The sequence below is a fragment of the Zootoca vivipara genome, chromosome 4 (genome assembly GCF_965207765.1).
Source record: "Zootoca vivipara chromosome 4, rZooViv2.hap1.1, whole genome shotgun sequence".
Lineage (NCBI taxonomy): Eukaryota > Metazoa > Chordata > Lepidosauria > Squamata > Lacertidae > Zootoca > Zootoca vivipara.
Genome location: NC_142587.1, coordinates 81957086 through 81976203, shown reverse-complemented (window position 1 = coordinate 81976203; position 19118 = coordinate 81957086). Strand labels below are relative to the sequence as shown.

General features: G+C 40.2%; 1 protein-coding gene across 7 annotated transcripts in view; it reads left to right on the top strand.

Moving 5' to 3' along the window:
• Positions 1-19118, top strand: part of RNF17 (ring finger protein 17) — a 40794-nt gene that overhangs the window by 13406 nt on the left and 8270 nt on the right. For 6 of the 7 annotated variants that reach the window (XM_088668307.1, XM_060273834.2, XM_088668310.1 and 3 more), the window contains 16 exons: positions 701-872; positions 2585-2775; positions 4278-4416; positions 5266-5425; positions 6214-6329; positions 6825-6945; positions 7773-7893; positions 8381-8605; positions 10426-10576; positions 10919-11037; positions 11445-11535; positions 13091-13200; positions 13899-14203; positions 15807-15970; positions 17155-17274; positions 18183-18263. In XM_088668307.1, coding sequence (XP_088524433.1) covers positions 701-872; positions 2585-2775; positions 4278-4416; positions 5266-5425; positions 6214-6329; positions 6825-6945; positions 7773-7893; positions 8381-8605; positions 10426-10576; positions 10919-11037; positions 11445-11535; positions 13091-13200; positions 13899-14203; positions 15807-15970; positions 17155-17274; positions 18183-18263 — 2386 coding nt within the window. The remainder of the gene's footprint in view (positions 1-700; positions 873-2584; positions 2776-4277; positions 4417-5265; positions 5426-6213; positions 6330-6824; positions 6946-7772; positions 7894-8380; positions 8606-10425; positions 10577-10918; positions 11038-11444; positions 11536-13090; positions 13201-13898; positions 14204-15806; positions 15971-17154; positions 17275-18182; positions 18264-19118) is intronic. The other variant, XM_060273835.2, reaches the window with a different exon arrangement.

Below are 19118 nucleotides of genomic sequence, written 5' to 3'. Positions count from 1 at the left end.
ACGGCGTTTCCGTGCGCTGCTCTGGTTCACCAGAAGCAGCTTTGTCATGCTGGCCATATGGCCCGGAAGCTGTCTGTGGACAAACGCCGGCTCCCTCGGCCTATAGAGCGAGATGAGCGCCGCAACCCCAGAGTCGGACACGACTGGACCTGATGGTCAGGGGCCCCTTTACCTTTACCTTTATGCAGAACTACATTGGTGTGTAATGAGAGAAAATTGCCAATCCCCCCCCCATACCCCAATGACTCCAGGATGAGTTCATTCCCTTGGTTCTGATGTTTCCAAATTGTTTTCAACTTCACGTACAACATACTGCAGTAGACTTAACCTGGGGGTTATCAGTTGTACAAGCCACCCAACAGCTTGATTATTTTGCCTGAACATCTTGAGGGTTATTACAGAGCTCTGTCCCATCATCTGATCCATTTAACTGAAGAGCCATTGTCAGAGTAGATTATAGTTGGAGCTGGTCTAAAACAACTGATTATAAAACTATCTTAGAGCTGATAGGTAACATTTCAATGTGCTGATTTGCTTTTTATGATCTCTTTTGAATAATACAGTTCAGTTGTTCCCAGTAAAGCATCTCTTAAACAACAGAAAACTTTTTAGACTTAAAAAATCTGCCTATTTATGTAGCATTTTATTCCAAGCTTATATTGAGAAATAATATTTGTTATCTTCCCTTTCTGCCATCAAGCGTACCTAATAACATTGGCGTTAATCCAGAACATATCACTCTAGAGTATATGGTGACTGAAGACTTAAGCTTGGTTGTGAAGAAACCTGATTTACATATAGAGGCACAGCTTAGTGGTATAAATCATTTAGCACTACAGTGCTCCCTGAAGGACATTGTTCCCAAAAATTCAGTAAGTAAGAACTATATTGTCTGGCCTTCTGCATTCTTAGAGAAGTTAGTGTCTCTTTTAAAGAAACAATCAAATGTTCATATTCTGACTTTTCCTGATTGAGATGGCTTTCCCTTCCTTCATAATGATGTAATTCTTGTACTGTACTCAATAAAGACAGTAACCTAATGTGCCTAACTTTTTAGAACTGGGGTCTAAAAACAGCAGGTGGCACTGTGGTCTAAACCACAGAGCCTAGGGCTTGCCGATCAGAAGGTCGGCGGTTCGAATCCCCGTAATGGGGTGAGCTCCCGTTGCTCAGTCCCTGCTCCTGCCCACCTAGCAATTCGAAAGCACGTCAAAGTGCAAGTAGAAACATAGGTACCGCTCCAGCAGGAAGGTAAACGGCGTTTCTGTGCGCTGCTCTGGTTCACCAGAAGCGGCTTAGTCATGCTGGCACATGACTCGGAAGCTGTACGCCAGCTCTCTTGGCCAATAAAGTGAGATGAGCGCCACAACCTCAGAGTTGTCTGCAACTGGACCTAATGGTCAGGGGTCCCTTTACCTTTGCAGCAAACTTTTTCAGCAGGGGGCTGGTCCACTGTCCCTCAGACCTTGGGGGGGGGCAGACTATATTGGGGGGAAGGATTAACGAATTCCTATGCCCCACAAATAACCCAGAGATGCATTTTAAATAAACGCACACATTCTACTTATGTAAAAACAGAAGGCAGGCCCCACAAATAACCCAGAGATGCATTTTAAATAAAAGGACACATTATGCTAATGTAAAAACATGCTTATTCCTGGACCGTCCGCAGGGCAGATTTAGAAGGCGGTTGGGCCGGATCCGGCCCCTGGGCCTTAATTTGCCTACTCGTGTTTTAGAAGATTCAACCTGTCTTCTACACAGATCATTCCTATTTGTGATTGCACAGAATACCCATTCAAAGAACATTTATGAGTAAACATTGCTAGTTCAATTCGGGGGGAAATTAATTTGTGTGGTATGGTGTCTAAATTAACAAGCAGTGGTTTGTCACCAGTCAGTAAATCAGAACTGGAAAGGACTGTAGTTCACTGGTAGGGCACCTGGTTTGCAGGTAAATGGCCCTACGTTTGATCCAGAGCAAACTCCATGTGGGAATGTGAAATACTGCTGACTGAAATCCTAGGGAATTCCTGGGTTTAACCATTTTGACAGTGGAACAGACTTCCATGAGAGGTGGTGGACTCCTTCCTTGGAGGTTTTTAAGCAGAGCTTGGATGGCCATCTGTCATGCTTGATCTAGTTGAGATTCCTGCGTCCCAGGTGGTTGGACTAGATGGCTCTTGGGGTTCCCTTCCAACTCTAAAATTCTGATTCCCAACTCTGATCCCCATGGAAATAGCCCTTCCATGCTGCGATTTGATATGGAGAGATTGCAGCAGGCACCAGTGGAGCTTTTTATGCTATCTAATGGCAGCTTGGTGCTGGGGTGGTTTTCATTGGGGTTGCAGCTGAGGAGGGAAGAATTAAATCTCTACATCCTGTGGAAGTTGGTGAGCTGTGATCCCAAGATTAAATATTTTAAAAGTCTTGATGTGTTTGGATGCCATGCAATGTACATAACAGTGTGGTTGAGTCCTGAGTTTTGTTACATATTACATATTTAGTAGTTCTTGGTACTGTACTTAAATCCTAAAGTCTGCAGGTAGATAGGATTCTGAACTTCTCTCTCCCCCTGCATCAGGTTGAAGGTTGGAGCAGAAAAGCAAGGACAGAATTTTTGAAAATGGTAAAAAACAAAGCTGTTCTAATGAAAGTCTTCAGAGAAGAGGATGGTGTGCTTATTGTTGATCTGATGAAACCGCCAGCAAACAAAATAAGTAGTGACATGCCTGTATCTCTCAGAGATGCTTTAGTTTTTTTGGACTTGGCAAGGTATATGCAATATAAAGCATTTTAGGGTTAGAGATAAAATAGGGTTATTTTTTTTAAATGTACTTGTTGTTGTTTAGTTGTTTAGTCGTGTCCGACTCTTCGTGACCCCATGGACTTAATTAAAACTAATTCCTCTTGAAATCATGGAATACACTTTAAGTGAGTGTGATTATGTGTTGTGGGTTATGTCTGCTATAAAGGCTAGATTAAGATGATAACGTCTTATTTTTCTCTTCTGCTAGCATGACTAGCTACAAATGCTTAATTACTAAAATTCTAGATTGTTCTCTCCAGTTAGACTTTCAGTCACTTTACTTTTCACATTCAAACTGTATACTAAAGGCTTTCAGGAGCCAAAGTACGACTGCATTCCTTTATAACAGAGAGCAAGAATTGGCCACAAATTGGCTAAACCCCGCTAACTGTTAAATACCACTAACCTAAGAACATTTTTTTAAAAAAGATTTGGTATAGTGAGGGTGAGAATGGAAAATCATAGAATTGTGGTACTGGAAGGGACCTAAAGTCAGTTTTCACCATTTTTCCATAATCCTGTTTCCCCTAATCTGTTCAGTTTATATCCCCACCTTCCAGAGTGGATAAATGTCTTATGATTCAATTTTTTATTTTAAAATGTAAATGCTGGGTTTTTCTTAAAATACAGTAATATGAAATCTGGATATACCCTGTAAGCCCCATAGTTTATATCTTTAAACTGATCAGTGCCTCTACCAGAGAGATGGAATTGAAGGAGGCTTCTATCTGTAAATGAAGAATCAACCTGATCCTTCCCAATATCTGCATATCGTACTCTACTTGCCAAATAATGGCATTTCATTTCCATCTCATGAAATAAACTGCTTGTGCTTGCCCAGTAACTTTCAGACCTTGTTCCTACTTACTGGTCATGGGCATTTCATTTTTGTTTGCTGATTTGTTCTTGTGAGGCTGCAACTGGGCAAAGGCAGAGTAAAGCAGAAAAGGGCAACACTAGAAAGAAGGAAAGAGGAAACTGTCGGCTGTGCGTGTTCCTATATTGTCATACTTGGCCTGCAAACTTACACTCGAATACCGTATTTTTCCGTCTATAAGACGCCCCCATGTATAAGACAATCCGTATTTTTTAAACCCAAAATTAAGAAAATGCACTATGCACTATCCATGTATAAGACAATCTCTTATTTTAAACTTCAAAAAATTAGGGAAAAAGATAGTCTTATGCACGGAAAAATACAGTAAGTATGTCTTGCGCCTTCTCAAATGTGTTTCAAATGCAGGTCATTAAGTTGGTTCTGTGGAATTCAGTGGAAGCCAGTGCTTTTTTCCCCAAGGGGTACTCAAGGGTACACAGTATCGGCACCTCTCTTTTTGTTGTTAAAAATGTGGCACTTACTGTGAGTACTGGCACCTATTTTTCTAGAAAAAAAGCACTTGTGGGAGCCATCTGAAACTCCCTCTTGTGGCTGACTTCAGCAGTTCATTCTAGATTATTCCTTTACTAGATTTCGCACTGAAGTTTCTGATCAAACTGAAAACATTGAATTCCTGCAGTACTGGTCACCTGCGATACCAAAGGAAAATACAGAAGTCACCATTGTTGTTAGTTATATTACTAGCCCAGGTGATTTCTACATTCAGCTAGTAAGTATTATTCAGTATATTTAATTTTTGTGTTGACATTATTGAAAAATGCTTCCTGAGATTTGGTATGACATGATTTGATTTGTTATTAATTGGAATATTATTAATGGAAAATGAATTTTTTAAAAAATTAATAAAAGAAATATGCTTCCTGAAATGGTTTACACTTTCTATTTTGGAACATTTTGGAGCATAAAAATATAGGTTTATTGCTGTAAATTGGGAGTACGGTAGTACGGTATGTTTTTCAAGTTACCATTTCAGATGTATAAAATACAGATCACTTGCAACCTAAATGGGGATTATGTTCCAGGGACATGAAGCCACAATTGCCTTAGGAACTACCCCTGCACAAGTAATCTTCCTTTCCAGAGCCAGCACACTAAAGGAATATTCACCACCACCACCGTGAAGCAAGGCAGATACTTTTCTAGCTCTCTGCCTTGCTTTTCTTGGGCTCTGAGAGGTTCTCATGAGATGATATGTGTCTGATGAGGCCATGTGAGACCCTCCCAAAGCCCAGTAAGCAAGGCAGAGAGCTTAAAATCTCTTGCCATGCCAGAAAAACTGGTCCTGGAAAGAGCTTAAGAGCTCTCCACCTTGCATGCAATGTCAACTGAGCAAGTCTCCCATATCAGCTGCCTTTTCTCAGCTATCTGATACGCATCTTCACGCATCACAGTCTGGCTTCAGTGTGTCATGTGCTACTTTCCCCCATTTCTTCAGCAGATGTAAAATCAAGTTCTTTAGGTACAGAGTGCATCAGTTTGACTTTCTGTGTGATGTAACATTTAGTAAGAGTGTGTTGACTACAATCCATAGTGGTTAATACTGTTTCCATTGCGTTAGGTAGAAGAAGGCCCAGAATTTGCAGCTTTTCTCAGCAAAGTTGAGGAAGTATATAAAAATGACAACAGAGTTGGCTTGGAAATTCTCTGTCCGGTCCAGGGTCAACCATGCATAGCAAAATTTGAAGAGGATGGAGTTTGGTACAGGGCACAGGTTGTTGGTAAGTAACTGTAGTTTTAAGTTAGAGGACTTTTGTTTTGATGCTCCCCCCCCAATCAAATCACCTCAATATTTTCAAGACACCTATTTAATTCATTTTCTGTTTTAAATGAATGCTGGTTTCTCCCATTTCATTCTCCCACTGATTTCTTTTTCTTATGTCCAAGTAATACACCCATCTTTCCTACAATGAAGCAGGGTTTAATAGCCACACGGCTTGCATTTTCTGGTTTGTGGTAAACCATAGGTACCGTAGATTGAAGTTGCAGCAGGCAAACGATGGTTCACAGTTTATCTCCAAATGAGAATTTGAAACCCACTTCAAAATTTAGGTTTTAATTCTGATCTGTGGGGCAAGTGTTAAACCATGGTTTGCCATTTCGGATATGGGGTGCCGTAACTTGTTCATTAACATGCTACCATTCTTTTTTAATATAACATATAAAACCATATATATATATTTATTGAAAAACAGGCTAATGAATTCTCTTTGTTTAATAATGTAAAGGAGTATCTGTCTCTTGATTGTTGATATTGCTATTATTTAAAATTGCCATGTATGCAGTATTTGATGGATGGTTTTGAAGGAAGTGATGTTGATTTCAAAGTTTGTGTGTGGAGCTCGGATGGGATTACATATATCTGCAGTAACATCACTCTCCTTAATGCTGCAACTCAATCACCGAGGTATGGCTGGACTGAGACTGTCATTGTTGTAGGTGTACACAAATGTTTCCTATAATAATGTCCATGTACCATTGATTCCTAACCACATAATGTTTTCTAAAGGGTTGCCAGGCCACCAAGAAGTTGAGGTTAAATATGTTGACTTTGGGAACACCGCTAAAATAAATGTGAAAGACATGCGTAAAATCAAAGATGAGTTTTTAGCTCTCCCAGCAAAGGTAAGTTAGAACAGCATCCTGCATGAGATAAATCTAAATATGCAGAATGCCATGTATTCCTGACAAAGCACCTTCTGCTCAGCTTGGAGTTCAGTTCCTAATGCTTGTGAATTATCTCCTCTTATAAAGTGTAATTCTGTGTCCACTAAATTCTAACAATATGATAAATGTAACAGATAGAAGTTAGCCGTGTGTCAAGCATTTCTCTAAGAATCTCTCTCCCCTCCAACACATGCAGAGCCAAAGAAATTTGCACACAAGTGCTATGTTTTAAGAGCGGGGCAAGTTGCTGTTGTGTGAAAGGTAGGCACCCTGCGGCTCAACAGTGGGTCTGAGAATACTTGGTGCTATAGCAAGAAAGCACTACAGGAGATGCGTACTTAATTGTTGCCTAGATTAGAGATTGCTGGGAGCCCTGCGTAAGCACACTGAAATTTCATTAAAAGAAGAATGGCATTGAAACTAAAACAAATTAGGCTATGTTTTATAATTTAGGCCATCAGGTGCAAGCTGGCCCATATCATACCAAATAAGGGAGCAAATGAATGGAGTAGTAAATCAAAGGACAGATTTGAAGAACTAATTCAAGATAAATGTATGCTCTGCTTTATTATTGGTAAGTGTTTGTCTGTCTTGGGTAACCTACTGAGTAATTAAAAGCCAAATAGAGTTGCTGGCTCAAAAACCAAATTATCCGTTCTCACTCAGTGGACAGCAACTTGACAGGGACAGTGCCTCCCATCCAGCCTGTCAGGAAAATTCTCAATTTCTCCTTGGGATAAGTACCTTAATGTTGTTAGGACTGCTTGCTGCTCTTGTCATAGGACTATTTCCCTTTCCCTACCTAATTGGATTGGCTTGGTGCTCAGCTACATCCAGCCAGCAACACAGGGGCAGCTTAGTCCCAACCCGATCAATGGTTTTCCAGTTGGGAGGAAGGGGAAGGTATTTGGAATTCAGCCATAAAACATGCTGGCTAACTGTTAAGCCACAGTATCTTATTAACCTACATCACATGACCATTTTGGTGACAAATGAGATAAAATTATTTGTAAGAATATGAAGCTTTGGAAATATATGAGGCTTTCAGAACACTTTTTTTAAAAAAATAAATCCAGTTTTTTAATGCAGAGACTTAAATTATCTGTCACAAATACACAGGCACTACATTTTATTAAGTAATTGTTTCGAAGCAGCCTTCTGGTCTTAATTGGTTTTCTTTGTTCCTCATCTTTCTTAGGTAACTTTTTAAAGTAGCTTACAAAATGCAAAAGCAATTAAAAATCACAGTAGGTAAAAGCAATAAAATCCCAACATAATGAAGTAAAATAAAATGGTTCGCAGCTAAGACCTTCATCATGCCCCCTCCTTTCCCCAACACTCGTAACTAGTTTTTTTTCCCCTTTGGCATTTTGAACTTAAACCTCTTTCAACTACCTCTAGAAAAATCTGAAGACAATATACTGTCTGTTGAGCTCTATGAAAGTGTATGTGTGCCACCAAAGGCATCTTGGAGTGTTAACAGCCTCTTGGTTAAAGAAGGTCTGGCATCTTACGTATTAAGGTGAGTGTGCTGCTTCATTAACTTCAACATGCTCATAATCTTTTTGCAACCTCTGAATTTGAGCAGCCCAGTATTTCTTAGTGAAGTGTATATAATATCAACTCAGGTAGTGCTTAAATGGCTTGGCTTAGTGTTGAGTACAAACATAGACTCACGATTTTGTCTCACTCCAAACAAACTGAACACTAAGCCAAGAAACAAACCTTGGTTTACAGCTCATGGTTCGTTTTGGAGAAAGACAAATCACACCAGAAGCCCAGATTGGCGCATAGCAAGGGTAGAGTGACATTGTGGTGTTTTTTGTTTGTTTTAACAAACCATCACTCTTGCTGGTTTATACGCTTAGCCATGTTTTGGCTTAATGTTAACATGCCAACCAGGTCTTTGTTTAAAACTTGTTGGTTATGTTTTGTGGAGGGCATTTCTGCTGCTACTTGTCTGATATTGACAGATGAAACAAAAAACTAAATAAAACCAAATTCTACAGTGACACCAAAATGATTACCAAATCACATCATGAAGTTTGGGATCCTACTCCAGAAGAACTCTTCAAAGCGCATAGAGATAATTTACAGCCTGGGAATGAAGAGTCGATACAGTTTGAAGGCACAGAATTAGATTGCAGCAAAGAACTGCAAGTGCGAATTAGTCACGTTGTGTCCCCAAGCAAGTTCTACGTGCATTTGATGTCATCGGAACAGATTCTGAAAAGGTAAGGTCCTTTTCCCACTTGACCTGGGTCAGAGCACTTCATGCTTTTTGGTTCTTTTTGTTTTTGACAACTGTTGTTGCTTAACTTTACGTATTCCACAACTCCTGCAGGATGATTAAAATAGTCGTTAAACTAAGAAAAAAGTCTTTGCTGCCAATGTGCCATGTTTTTTTTCCATAAAATGGCCCCTGGGGGACCACAGAATGTCATCAGAATGTCTTGGTTTTTCCCAGGGACTTGCTGTATTTGTGATTCAAGTGTACCAGTGGCAAGACACCCAGCATGTTGGCCACTTCCTATTGTGGATGGCTGGCATGCCAATGCTTGAAAGTTAAAGACAGAAAAATATTTTACATAGATGGATGGGTTAATAGATAGAATAGATAGGAGCAAGTCTTTCCTGTCCCCATACATATGTATGTCTATCTCATGCAGAACTGGGATGGACCAGATTTTTATGGTCCTTTCACCCCTTTACCTGACATAAACGGTGGAAGAAAGTAACCAACTCTTTCTGGCTTGCTCCTGCCTACTCTCCGAAGGGAACATTCAAGCTAAGCGCTCCATGTTCTGTTTGGACAACATTCTCAAGATAATGGTGGGAGTTCAGTTACAAGCATACTAGGAGCAAGTTAACTATCTGGAAGAAAGGATGCAGGGAATGCAGCCCTGGTTATGGTTTATGAACCTACAGTGGTTTTTTGTACCATTGACCACAGTGTCCTGGAGAACCTCTGGTGGTTTAGGGCTGGAGGCATGGCTTTGCAGTGGATTCCACTCTTACCTGCTAGGGGTGCTTTCTGAGAATAGTAATGGGGTTTTTTTTGCTTAGCCATGTGGAAACTGACCTGCAGGATTCTGCATGGTTTGATCCCAACTCCCATGATATTTAACATCTGCTGACAAAAGTGAGTTGAAGTAAAGTATCATCAAATATGCAGACATGAAAATTCCCCCTCTTCCATCTGACTCGGAAGAGGCAGTATGGGCTGGTTGTGGGTCAGTTGAAACCATACAAAACAAAGTTGTTGTGGGTTCTTGGATACTGGATTTGAAGAGGTACCTTATTTGAGGTTGGACTCCTCTTGAAAGAATAGGTGTGTTGCTTGAGTTGCTCCTAGAGGCTATATTGTCACTAGAAGCCCGAGTGGCTTCTGTAGCTAGGGATGCATATTCTCTGCTTCAGCTGGTTCATTAGCTATATAGGCTTTCCCGAACAGAGATAGTCTAGCTGCAGTTAGGCACTTTATATGAACTAGAGTGGACAATTGCAATGTGTTAAGTGGTGCTGCCTTTGAAAAAGGTTCAGATGTTACGAAATGCACCATTGGTTAATGGGCACCACTGTCTGGTTTCAGAATTGCATTGTTTGCCAATTATTAGGTGCTTATGATGACATATAAAGAAAGCCCTGGTCAACTTGGGGTTTAAATATTTGAAAGAACGTTTTGAGACGAGTCCCTTCTTGTGCTACTGCTGCTGATTAACGTCCATGGGGTGGAATGACATCCCATGTACAGTTTTATTGATGCTTTATGATTTCATGTTTTATGTGTTCCCCTTTAGAAATATTGCTAATTATTTTGTGTTAATGTCATATTTGTTAATATCTTTGAAACTAAATGATGAAGGGCGGGTTCTAAACGCACAAAGCAGAAAAGATTGTTCAAGACTAGAAAACAATGTACAGTTGTAATCTTAACAGTTAAATAAATTATTGACCCCACTGTATAGATCTTTAGCCTTTAGAAAAGTAGGTTTCTTTCAGAACAATACTGGCATGTAGAATTGATTGTCTATTTGGCTACTTATAATAATAGTTTACAGGAAAAGATGGCAGCCACTTACTTGGAATCAGAAAGAGAAACAGTTGAATGGAAAACTGATATGAATTGCGCTGCTTTTGTACATGATCTGAATCAGTGGCAGAGAGGCCAAATACGCAGGATTGTTTCAGAAAGTAAACTTGAGGTAAACACCATTATAAAATCACTACTTCATATAGATAAGTATCACTGCGTTCATTATGACTAGGAAGCACTCATTTAGTGATTTAATACCGGTATGTGGAATTTAATGCATTCTTTATCCTAGATAAAACCTAACTTATTAATCAGTTAAACAGGCTGAATGATGTATTACTGCAAAAATCTCTCATCCATTTTCAAAAGAAGTATCATAATGAGGTTGGTTGTACTCTGTAGCCGGCTAAGAGAAGTTTCCTAGCAAGGTCAGCCAGAGTTTTGTAGGTCCATGATAAGTCTAATTTGGGCCATTGAAGAACTGTATTTTTCTTGTACCTGTCTTTTGCAGGTGTTCCTCATTGACTTTGGCATAACTAAAACTATAGATACTGTCTCCCTAAGAGAACTTGAGCAAAATCTGAAGATGCACAAGCCTCTTGCAGTAGAGTGCTCTCTAACAGACATAAGGTAAAGTGTCCATTTCATTCGGTTCTGAAACATGCTTTCTCCCATTCTGCAAGTGTTGCAGCAGTCTTGGGCTTTGAACTTGGGTCTGAAGCAGGGTGCCCAAACCTGTATCTGCTATACCGTGTGTTCACATGCCATGTAGAAACACTAGGAGTGGCCATTTCCAGTGCTCCTTGGGCAGCATCTGTATTTGTCAACAAGACTGAAATTTCTCTATATTTTTTAAAATGAGGAATGAGACTCACTGGGCAGTTGAAAAATATAATGCTTAATCGAAGTGATGCTGTTACAGATGTTCCACCTGCTGGAAGATGTGTGTCCCCTCCAGCAATTGTATGAGCAATAGGGGAGAGGGTATCATTTGAGATGAAATTATTTTTCATTCCTCCCCATGCATCTCGTTTTAGACCAGCTGGTGGGACTGAGCAGTGGACAGGAACTGCCTGTGATGTTCTTGCGCGTTACTTAACTGGAGCTGTGGTAAACCTAATAATACAGGTTTGTAGCGGTATAGGCCTAACTTTAATAGAGAGCTTTGTAGTGGTAAATGTGTGATTTACCAGTGCAAGTTTTCTTTCGGGGAGAATTGTAACCTCTTTGTACAACTAAAACATGTGGAGTATGTAGTTGGCTAAGATACTGGAACGTGTCCCTTTATTACTTCGGGCCCCCAGGATTCTGTCTGGATGGAGACTTGGAATATGCCTTAGCTCACACAACCTTGAACACTCTTCCTCTCCAGGGAGGAAGTGACAAAATGTATGTGTGGTTCTGCTTTGTTAGAACTAGAATTGGCCAGCATTCTTACTAGCTTCTCCCTGTAGTGAAAAGAGCACAATCTGGCTGCTGTGATAAAATCCATTTGGTTAAGTAATGACAACGAATCAGGTAGTTGGCTAAGAACACTTCAGCCAACATCAAAGTCTCTTTTGGAAACCACTGAGTTTAGTGAAAACTTGCCAGCTTATGTTGAGGTGGCGGGCAGATCATTTAAAGGAAACATTGGCTTGTCAGCAAGCCCTTCCAAGTGTGTAAAGTTGAAATTGTGCAAGTAAAATGCATCTAAGTTATGAGCCTGCTCTCCAAGCAAATAGTTTGGTTGGCATCCATCTGTTTTGAGAGACAATGGAGGGGGTGTTGGGGGGTTGCAGTTAATGTTCTGCATCCCATAACCCTTCATTTGGGGTTGGTCACTGTGCTGCATCCTGTAAGGGAGGTTATGGCTGTGTCCAAATATGCAAGAAGCTATTGATTATATCTGGTTTATCTGCAAACAGGGTGACATCTAGGCTAGTGTTTGATATCTAGCAAAGAGTATCATGCAGAGATGTCATCAACATTCTCTTCAATTGCTCTGTATGATGTATGTTAATGTCCTACCTGTAAGTACATCTGGGAATACAAATTATTGTCTTAAGTCTGGATGACAGTACTTGGCTTCCTAATTGCCTATCCCATCGGTTAGAATAGAGAGGGTTCCCAAATTCTGTCACTGTACTTGCTCAGGATGGTTTAAATCAGGCCTGGTGGTGAAGGGAACACATTTTAAATAAACAGAAGATGCCCCAGTTCTAAACATTTCTCACCAAATTTGATCTTGTTTTATTACATGTTTTGTGTTTTTATCTTACATTTTTATGCTGTGAACTACCCTGCAATTTACAGATGAAGGGTAGTATACTAATTTAATAATAATAATAATAATAATAATAGTCTACTCAATTCCTTTCCCATTTATTCCTGAATGTGGTAATCCAGTACTACTTCTGTCCAGTCATAAATACATATTTTTGGAAAGTTAGCCATACTCTTCTCACAGAAGCTTGTGCCTGTCTACAATTTCATTTACTAATATATAGAAGTTGTGAACTCAGCACAAGTATCTAGGATTTGTTGCATTTCCTGACATACGTCAGTAAACTAGCAGTTTGCTATGTATTAATTTGATGGTTTGGCCAGTTGCTGCACACTGAAGAACTTTGTTTCACTTTATAGTAGTAATGCAAAACCAACAATAGCTGCCTTTTCTTACAAGAAGTATGTTTTATCCCAGGAAAGTAACACGTCACCTTTACCTGTGAAAGTTTTTAGCAAAGATGGAGGGCTATATACTGACATTTCGGAATACATGATTAAAGAAGGTTTGGCATTTAGAAAAAGAAGGTATGCATTTTTCAGAATATTTATGCTCTCTTGGGTGCTGGATGTCTCCAAGTGAGTTTAGCACTTCCTATCTCTTGAAGGCAGGAAACAGTGTGACTTCAAAGGAAGTATTTAGCACTTCCTTCCTATTGAAGCCTAAGTTCATTTCCTTCCTTTGTTCAGAGAAAACCACTTGGGCAAAGCTATCACCTGTGGCTTTATAATATATAAGAACATTGTAATAACTGATATGCTTGATATAAAAAAAGCTTTGAACATTTGAAATGAACTATATAAATTTGAAGTATTATTATTTGTTACTTGAATAAGTTTAATTTTACTAATTCCTAACAAAGCCAACAGCTGCTAGCACCTCAGACTCGGTTTAGTTTATCAATAGTATTGAGGACTAACTAGCAATAGAACTCTTTAAGAAAGGTATTAGAGAGTATTTTTCACCAAGTATCATCTATCTCTTTGGAAAAGCTAGATAGAGATAATTACTTCATGATGTTGGGTGAATGATAGGCAGGTGGTCTTACCCACCTGTCAAAGTTGCCCCATGAGTAGGTAAGTTCAGGGTCAGGTCCCCTTAGTAACTTTCCTAAGCTGCAGAATTCAAGAAAAGAATTGGCCTGAAAAAGTCTTTGGGCTAGAAATAAAATTAAAACTTGAATTTTATTTGATTCCATTACTGGATGACCTATTTTCTGTTGAAGCTCCCTTAGAGCATCTAGTACAGCATCCCTTGAGAAGCCACCTGACACGCCCTTCCAGCAAGAGAATGTAGACGTAAGCCAATTGCTTGCAGACACAGAATGTACACCAGCCTCTTCCAAACCAGAGAAAGACGTTGATCCTTCGATCACAGATCACAAAGAGCAAGAACTGAAAGTCTCTTTGACTCGCCCTGTAACAGTTGAAGCCTACAAACCACCAGCCATCCCTTCCTCAGCCATCTTCAGTGCTGTAGTCAGCTGCGTTTCAGACACTGGAACTATTTATGTGATTCCAAAGTCACAAGGTAAAAGGCAAAATGTTGTACTGCAGTGATGATATGCAATTGCAGCATTAGTACTGTACATAATTTTCTTAACTTTTGATATTTACTGATTTGTATCAGTAAAATACAACACAAACCTTGCAAAACAACATAAACTGAGCTGTGTGCCACAGCTCAACATCATAGCAGGAAAAGCAGCCAGAGTTGGATGCAGAGAAAGGAAACAAACTTTGAGACCAGAAACCAGAGTCCCTCCAAAAGGAGACATTGTTCGCTGGTCGCCAAAGCATTTTATCTCAGTGCTTGCATATATACTAAATTGGAACCGTGTTGCTGAGAACTTGTCTGTGTGTATTTCTCCCCTCGCTTTTCTGCATTGTTAATTTTTCAGCCAGAGCCAGTTGCCCAGACCCTAGCACACAAATGTTTAATTGAGCAGCCACTCAAATCCTTGAGTGAGCCATGATTTCAAGTTGCAGCCACTAGGAGTATCAAATCTTTTATATGACACTACTCATTCTAAAGAGAAAGCAGCAGAATAGGATCAAGTACTACAAATTGCTGGAAAATGAAACCAACAGAAGCAAAAAATCGTGTGCCAGGAAGTCTGCACCATTGCCTATGCCAGTTTTTCCCAAACTTGGGTCTCCAGCTGTTTTTGGACTACAATTCTCATAATCTCTGACTACTGGTCCTGATAGCTAGGAACGATTTTCCCCAAGTTTGGGAAACTGGCCTATGCCTTCCATAAATGAAAGAGGGTGCCTTTCACTGCACCTGCTCCAGCAATAGTGGTGACAAATCTGGATTTATATAATTGAATGTCACAGGAGTCCATTGCCAGCCATGTGTTCGTTAACAGACAGTCCTATTTTGTACATTGTTGTTGTTATTATTATTTATTTATTTATTTATTTATTTATTTATATCCCGCCCATCTGGCCGGGCCTCTCCACCCACATTTATTACAAAATCTTAACAAAGACTGGACAGTGTTTCGCTCATTCTGGAAAGATGAAGCTCAGTAACACACAACCCTGGAAATGAACCAAAGGTTGTGGCAGTATCTTTCTTCTAAACAGTTAGATATTCTTGCATTAAGTTGGCGAAAACTGCCTTTTCAAAAACTGAAGGGGCAGCTTCCAACAGGATATTAAAAACATAATAAAATATCAAACATTAAATGCTTCCCCTATACATGCAGTATGCAAATGAGTACCTGCTTTTTAATAATAATAAAACCCACAATGCCAGTATATCATGAAGTAATTTATATTTAGAGGTAGCATTTTTACAGTAGCAGAGACGGGACTATTGCATGGAGAGTAGAAACAGTGGCAAAAGAGGCCCCTCAAAAATCCTCACCTGGGAGAAGGATTGCCTCTTTCTTGACTGTTTCTACTTTCTCTGAACTAGACCAGCCTCTCCTAAAGTGTAAATAATGCTGCCACTCATACTTCAAGGAAATTTAAGCATTTAATTCAAATATATTTTATGTTGCAACTCTTAAATTATTCTGTTAAGCCATTATATTGATATTCCACTATACGAATATATGGAACTTGGTTAAAAGTGATCATATAAATAGCTTTAACAAAGCTCACTTCTTGGCATTTTTCTCCAGAGCAGCAGCTAAATATGCTGATGAGTGATATACAGAAGAACTTCAAATGTCTAGGTCTTTTGGAACCCTACAGTTGGAAAAGGGGAGAAGCTTGTGTTGTAAGAGCAGCAGATACATTGTGGTATCGAGGGGAAGTTATGGAAGTTGGCAGCGGCATTACCAAGGTAAGACTGGTGTGACAATAATTGCATTCCCTGAATAGGGAAGAACCAAAGCTCACTGGTTGAGCACCTGCTTGGCATGCAGAAGGACCCTAGCTCATTCCTAGCATCTCCAGGTAGCTCTGGGAATCTCTCCTGCCCAAAGCCCTGGCAATCTGGTCTCAGTTGGTGTTGACAGTACTAAGCTAGATGGATCAGCGGTCCGGTTTGGGATAAGGCATATTCATGACCTCTTAGTATGAGTTTTGATTAGAAGTAAGGGATGTTTGCTACCACCTCACCACATTACGTATCAGGCAAGTGTAGGGGTGGTCATTATTCTGTGTCAAGCTTTCCCTTAAGCCCAGGAGGAGTAGAGAACGTGGTAGAACATTCTGTCTGTAAAGCTCTGAGCATTGTATAATGAGTGATCTAGAAATTCTATAGATGAAACAAAGGAAGCTAACAATGGGAGATGCAGGAGAGAACACTCGAGCACAGGCAAGCCCCCATTTACGCAGGGGTTATGTTCCAAGGCAGTGCACGTTTAAGTGACGTGTATATTTGAAACGCCATTGAAAAAGCCTGCAAACACCCCACTGACTTTTTGGGGTCTCTTCCAAGATGGGCATGGTTGCACATACATTGGATGCATGATAATAATTTGGGGGGGGGGGTGTTGCCTGTACTGTAATTCTTCCATGTGTCCTGATAAATTTGCGTGTTAATAAATAGCTTCACTAAACTTGCACAATTCATGATTTTGTAATTGAGGTACTTACTTCCTTTAAAGCAGAAGTTCCCAAACTCTGTGTGAGCTGCAGCATGTCTCTGAAGAATTCAAATTGTAATACAGTAAAATATAATACAATAAAAGAAGCAAGAAAATGCAATTAAGACTCATTCAGCATAGTGCATTGCAATTGCTACAGCAGGCAGAAAAATAATTAAGCAGCCCAGCAAGACCACCAGCAGTGTTCAAGTACCGGTACTCCATGGTGCTGGAGTGGGTGGGTAGAAACCAGCCTTAAAGAGACTCAATAGCTCTTCCCCAACAGTTAGGTCATGCCTACTTCCCAAAACTACCTCTAGGGTAAATAAGCGAAGGATGGGTCTGTTGTGCCTGGCTGGCATGCATTTAAAAACAGAAAAGAATCACATCATGAAATTTGGGAATTAATCTGCTGGTTGTGTTGCTTTTTGTGTAGGTGCTGTACTTGGACTATGGCTATATTGAGAAGATTCCTCAATGTCATCTCTATCCAACTGTTTTGTATGCAGACATACCACCATTTTCCATACCGTGTCAGCTCTATAAAACTGTACCAGTGAGTAGAGGCTGCATTTTGAAATGTACTAAGCACCTGGTCTTGTGAACAGTGAGCATAGAAACAATTACATATGCAACGCTTGTGCCTTCGTAAGTTCCAGAACGCTTCTGGATTTTCTGCAAATGGAAAAACTGCTCAAGAGAAAACCCTTAAAAGATTGTGCTAAAAGGGTGGCAGGCTATTCCACAAAGCAGTATTTTAAAGTCGACATATCACTTTCCTGTCGTAGTCTAAACAATGGCATCATGCTATAGCATGGCTGTAATAGTCACTGGGCAATGTCCCAGGCCATGTCCCAGGGAATTGTAGGGAAGTTTTTAATGGTTAATGCTGTACTGTATTGTGTTTTTAATATTCAGTTGGGAGCTGCCCAGATTGGGAAACCCAACCAGATGGGCGGGGTATAAATTATTTATTCATTTATTTACTTATTTTTGAAGTTTGGCTTCATGTAAAGACTGAAGTGCCATTCACTACCCTGAGGAGACACTGGCCTGAGAACAGATAAACAGGAGCAACTACTGTATGAACATAACTGAACTTTGAGGAAGGCAGGAAACAAGAGCATAATGAGAGCCCAACCCATTTCCATAGTGTTTGTTCCTGCCTTGGTCAGAAGGTGGAGCAATAGCCCAACATACCATTCCTGTTAGCAGAAAGGAAATGGAGGTCTTGTCTGCCATATACTTCCTGTATAAATCTCAGGGATTAGATCATATAGAACACGGCAGGTGTTTTGCACAAGACATTTTGGCATTTGAAGCAGAAACTGACGTTTGGTTAAAAGGAACTTAATTTTTCCCTTATAATGTTGAAACCATTCTAATCTCCAAGATAGGGCCAGTCCTGAGTGTTTTTACATAATGTACTGATGTGCTGGTGATTTTTCTACCTTGGTTATCCAGGTTGGAACTGTTTGGCAGCAGGATGCAGTTGAACTTCTTCAAGAACTACTTACGAAAAGGCTTGTTGAAATAAATATTATGGTAAGCATAAAAACAAATTGTGTAAGTCCTGCTTCTCTTGCAATCAGTCCCCCACCCCCAACAACAAAAAAATCATTTCTGCCGGTGGATTTTGTCAGATTTAGACTTCCTCTTAGACTTCCAAGAGCAAGCTGCACATATTTTGGATTTATTTCACTTTCAAAACCAATTACGATGTGACAAGTGCATTCCTGTTTTTTTCTCCTGTCCTGTTCATTTATAAAATAAGGGATGGGGAGGACTTTTCCATAATATGAAATGGGGCCTGTAGGGGAGGAGTAGTCAACCTTCACACTTCATGATTCAGGTATTCTTAATTTACTTCTGATAATAGAACAGAGCCTTTGGAAGTAAAGTAAGATCCTGTGGTAACAGATGGTGAAGGGGAAGAGGGTTCAGTTCCCTTTTCTTTATTCCTTTTTACAGTAAACCCGCATCTTACACTTACTTACACATGGAGAGTGGAGGAAACCAATTCCCTGTTTATTACCCTTCCCCTACACCTGCACAAAGCTGTGATCCACAGACTTACCTGGTTTTGGGAAGGAGGCACGAGGGCTCTAGCAGGGTCCCAGCTCCTGTCAGCCTAGCAATTCAAAAGCACACCAGTGCAAGTAGATAAATTGGTGCCACTGCGGCAGAAAGGTAAACGGCGTTTCCATGCGCTCTGGCTTCCGTCACAGGGCTCCGTTGCGCCAGAAGCAGTTTAGTCATGCTGGATACATGACATAAGCTGTCTGTAGACAAATGGCAGCTCTCTCGGCCTGAAAGCAAGAGGAGTGCCACACCCCATAGTCGCCTTTGACTGGACTTAACCATCCAGGAGTCCTTTACCTTTTACCCAGAGCCCTCCCT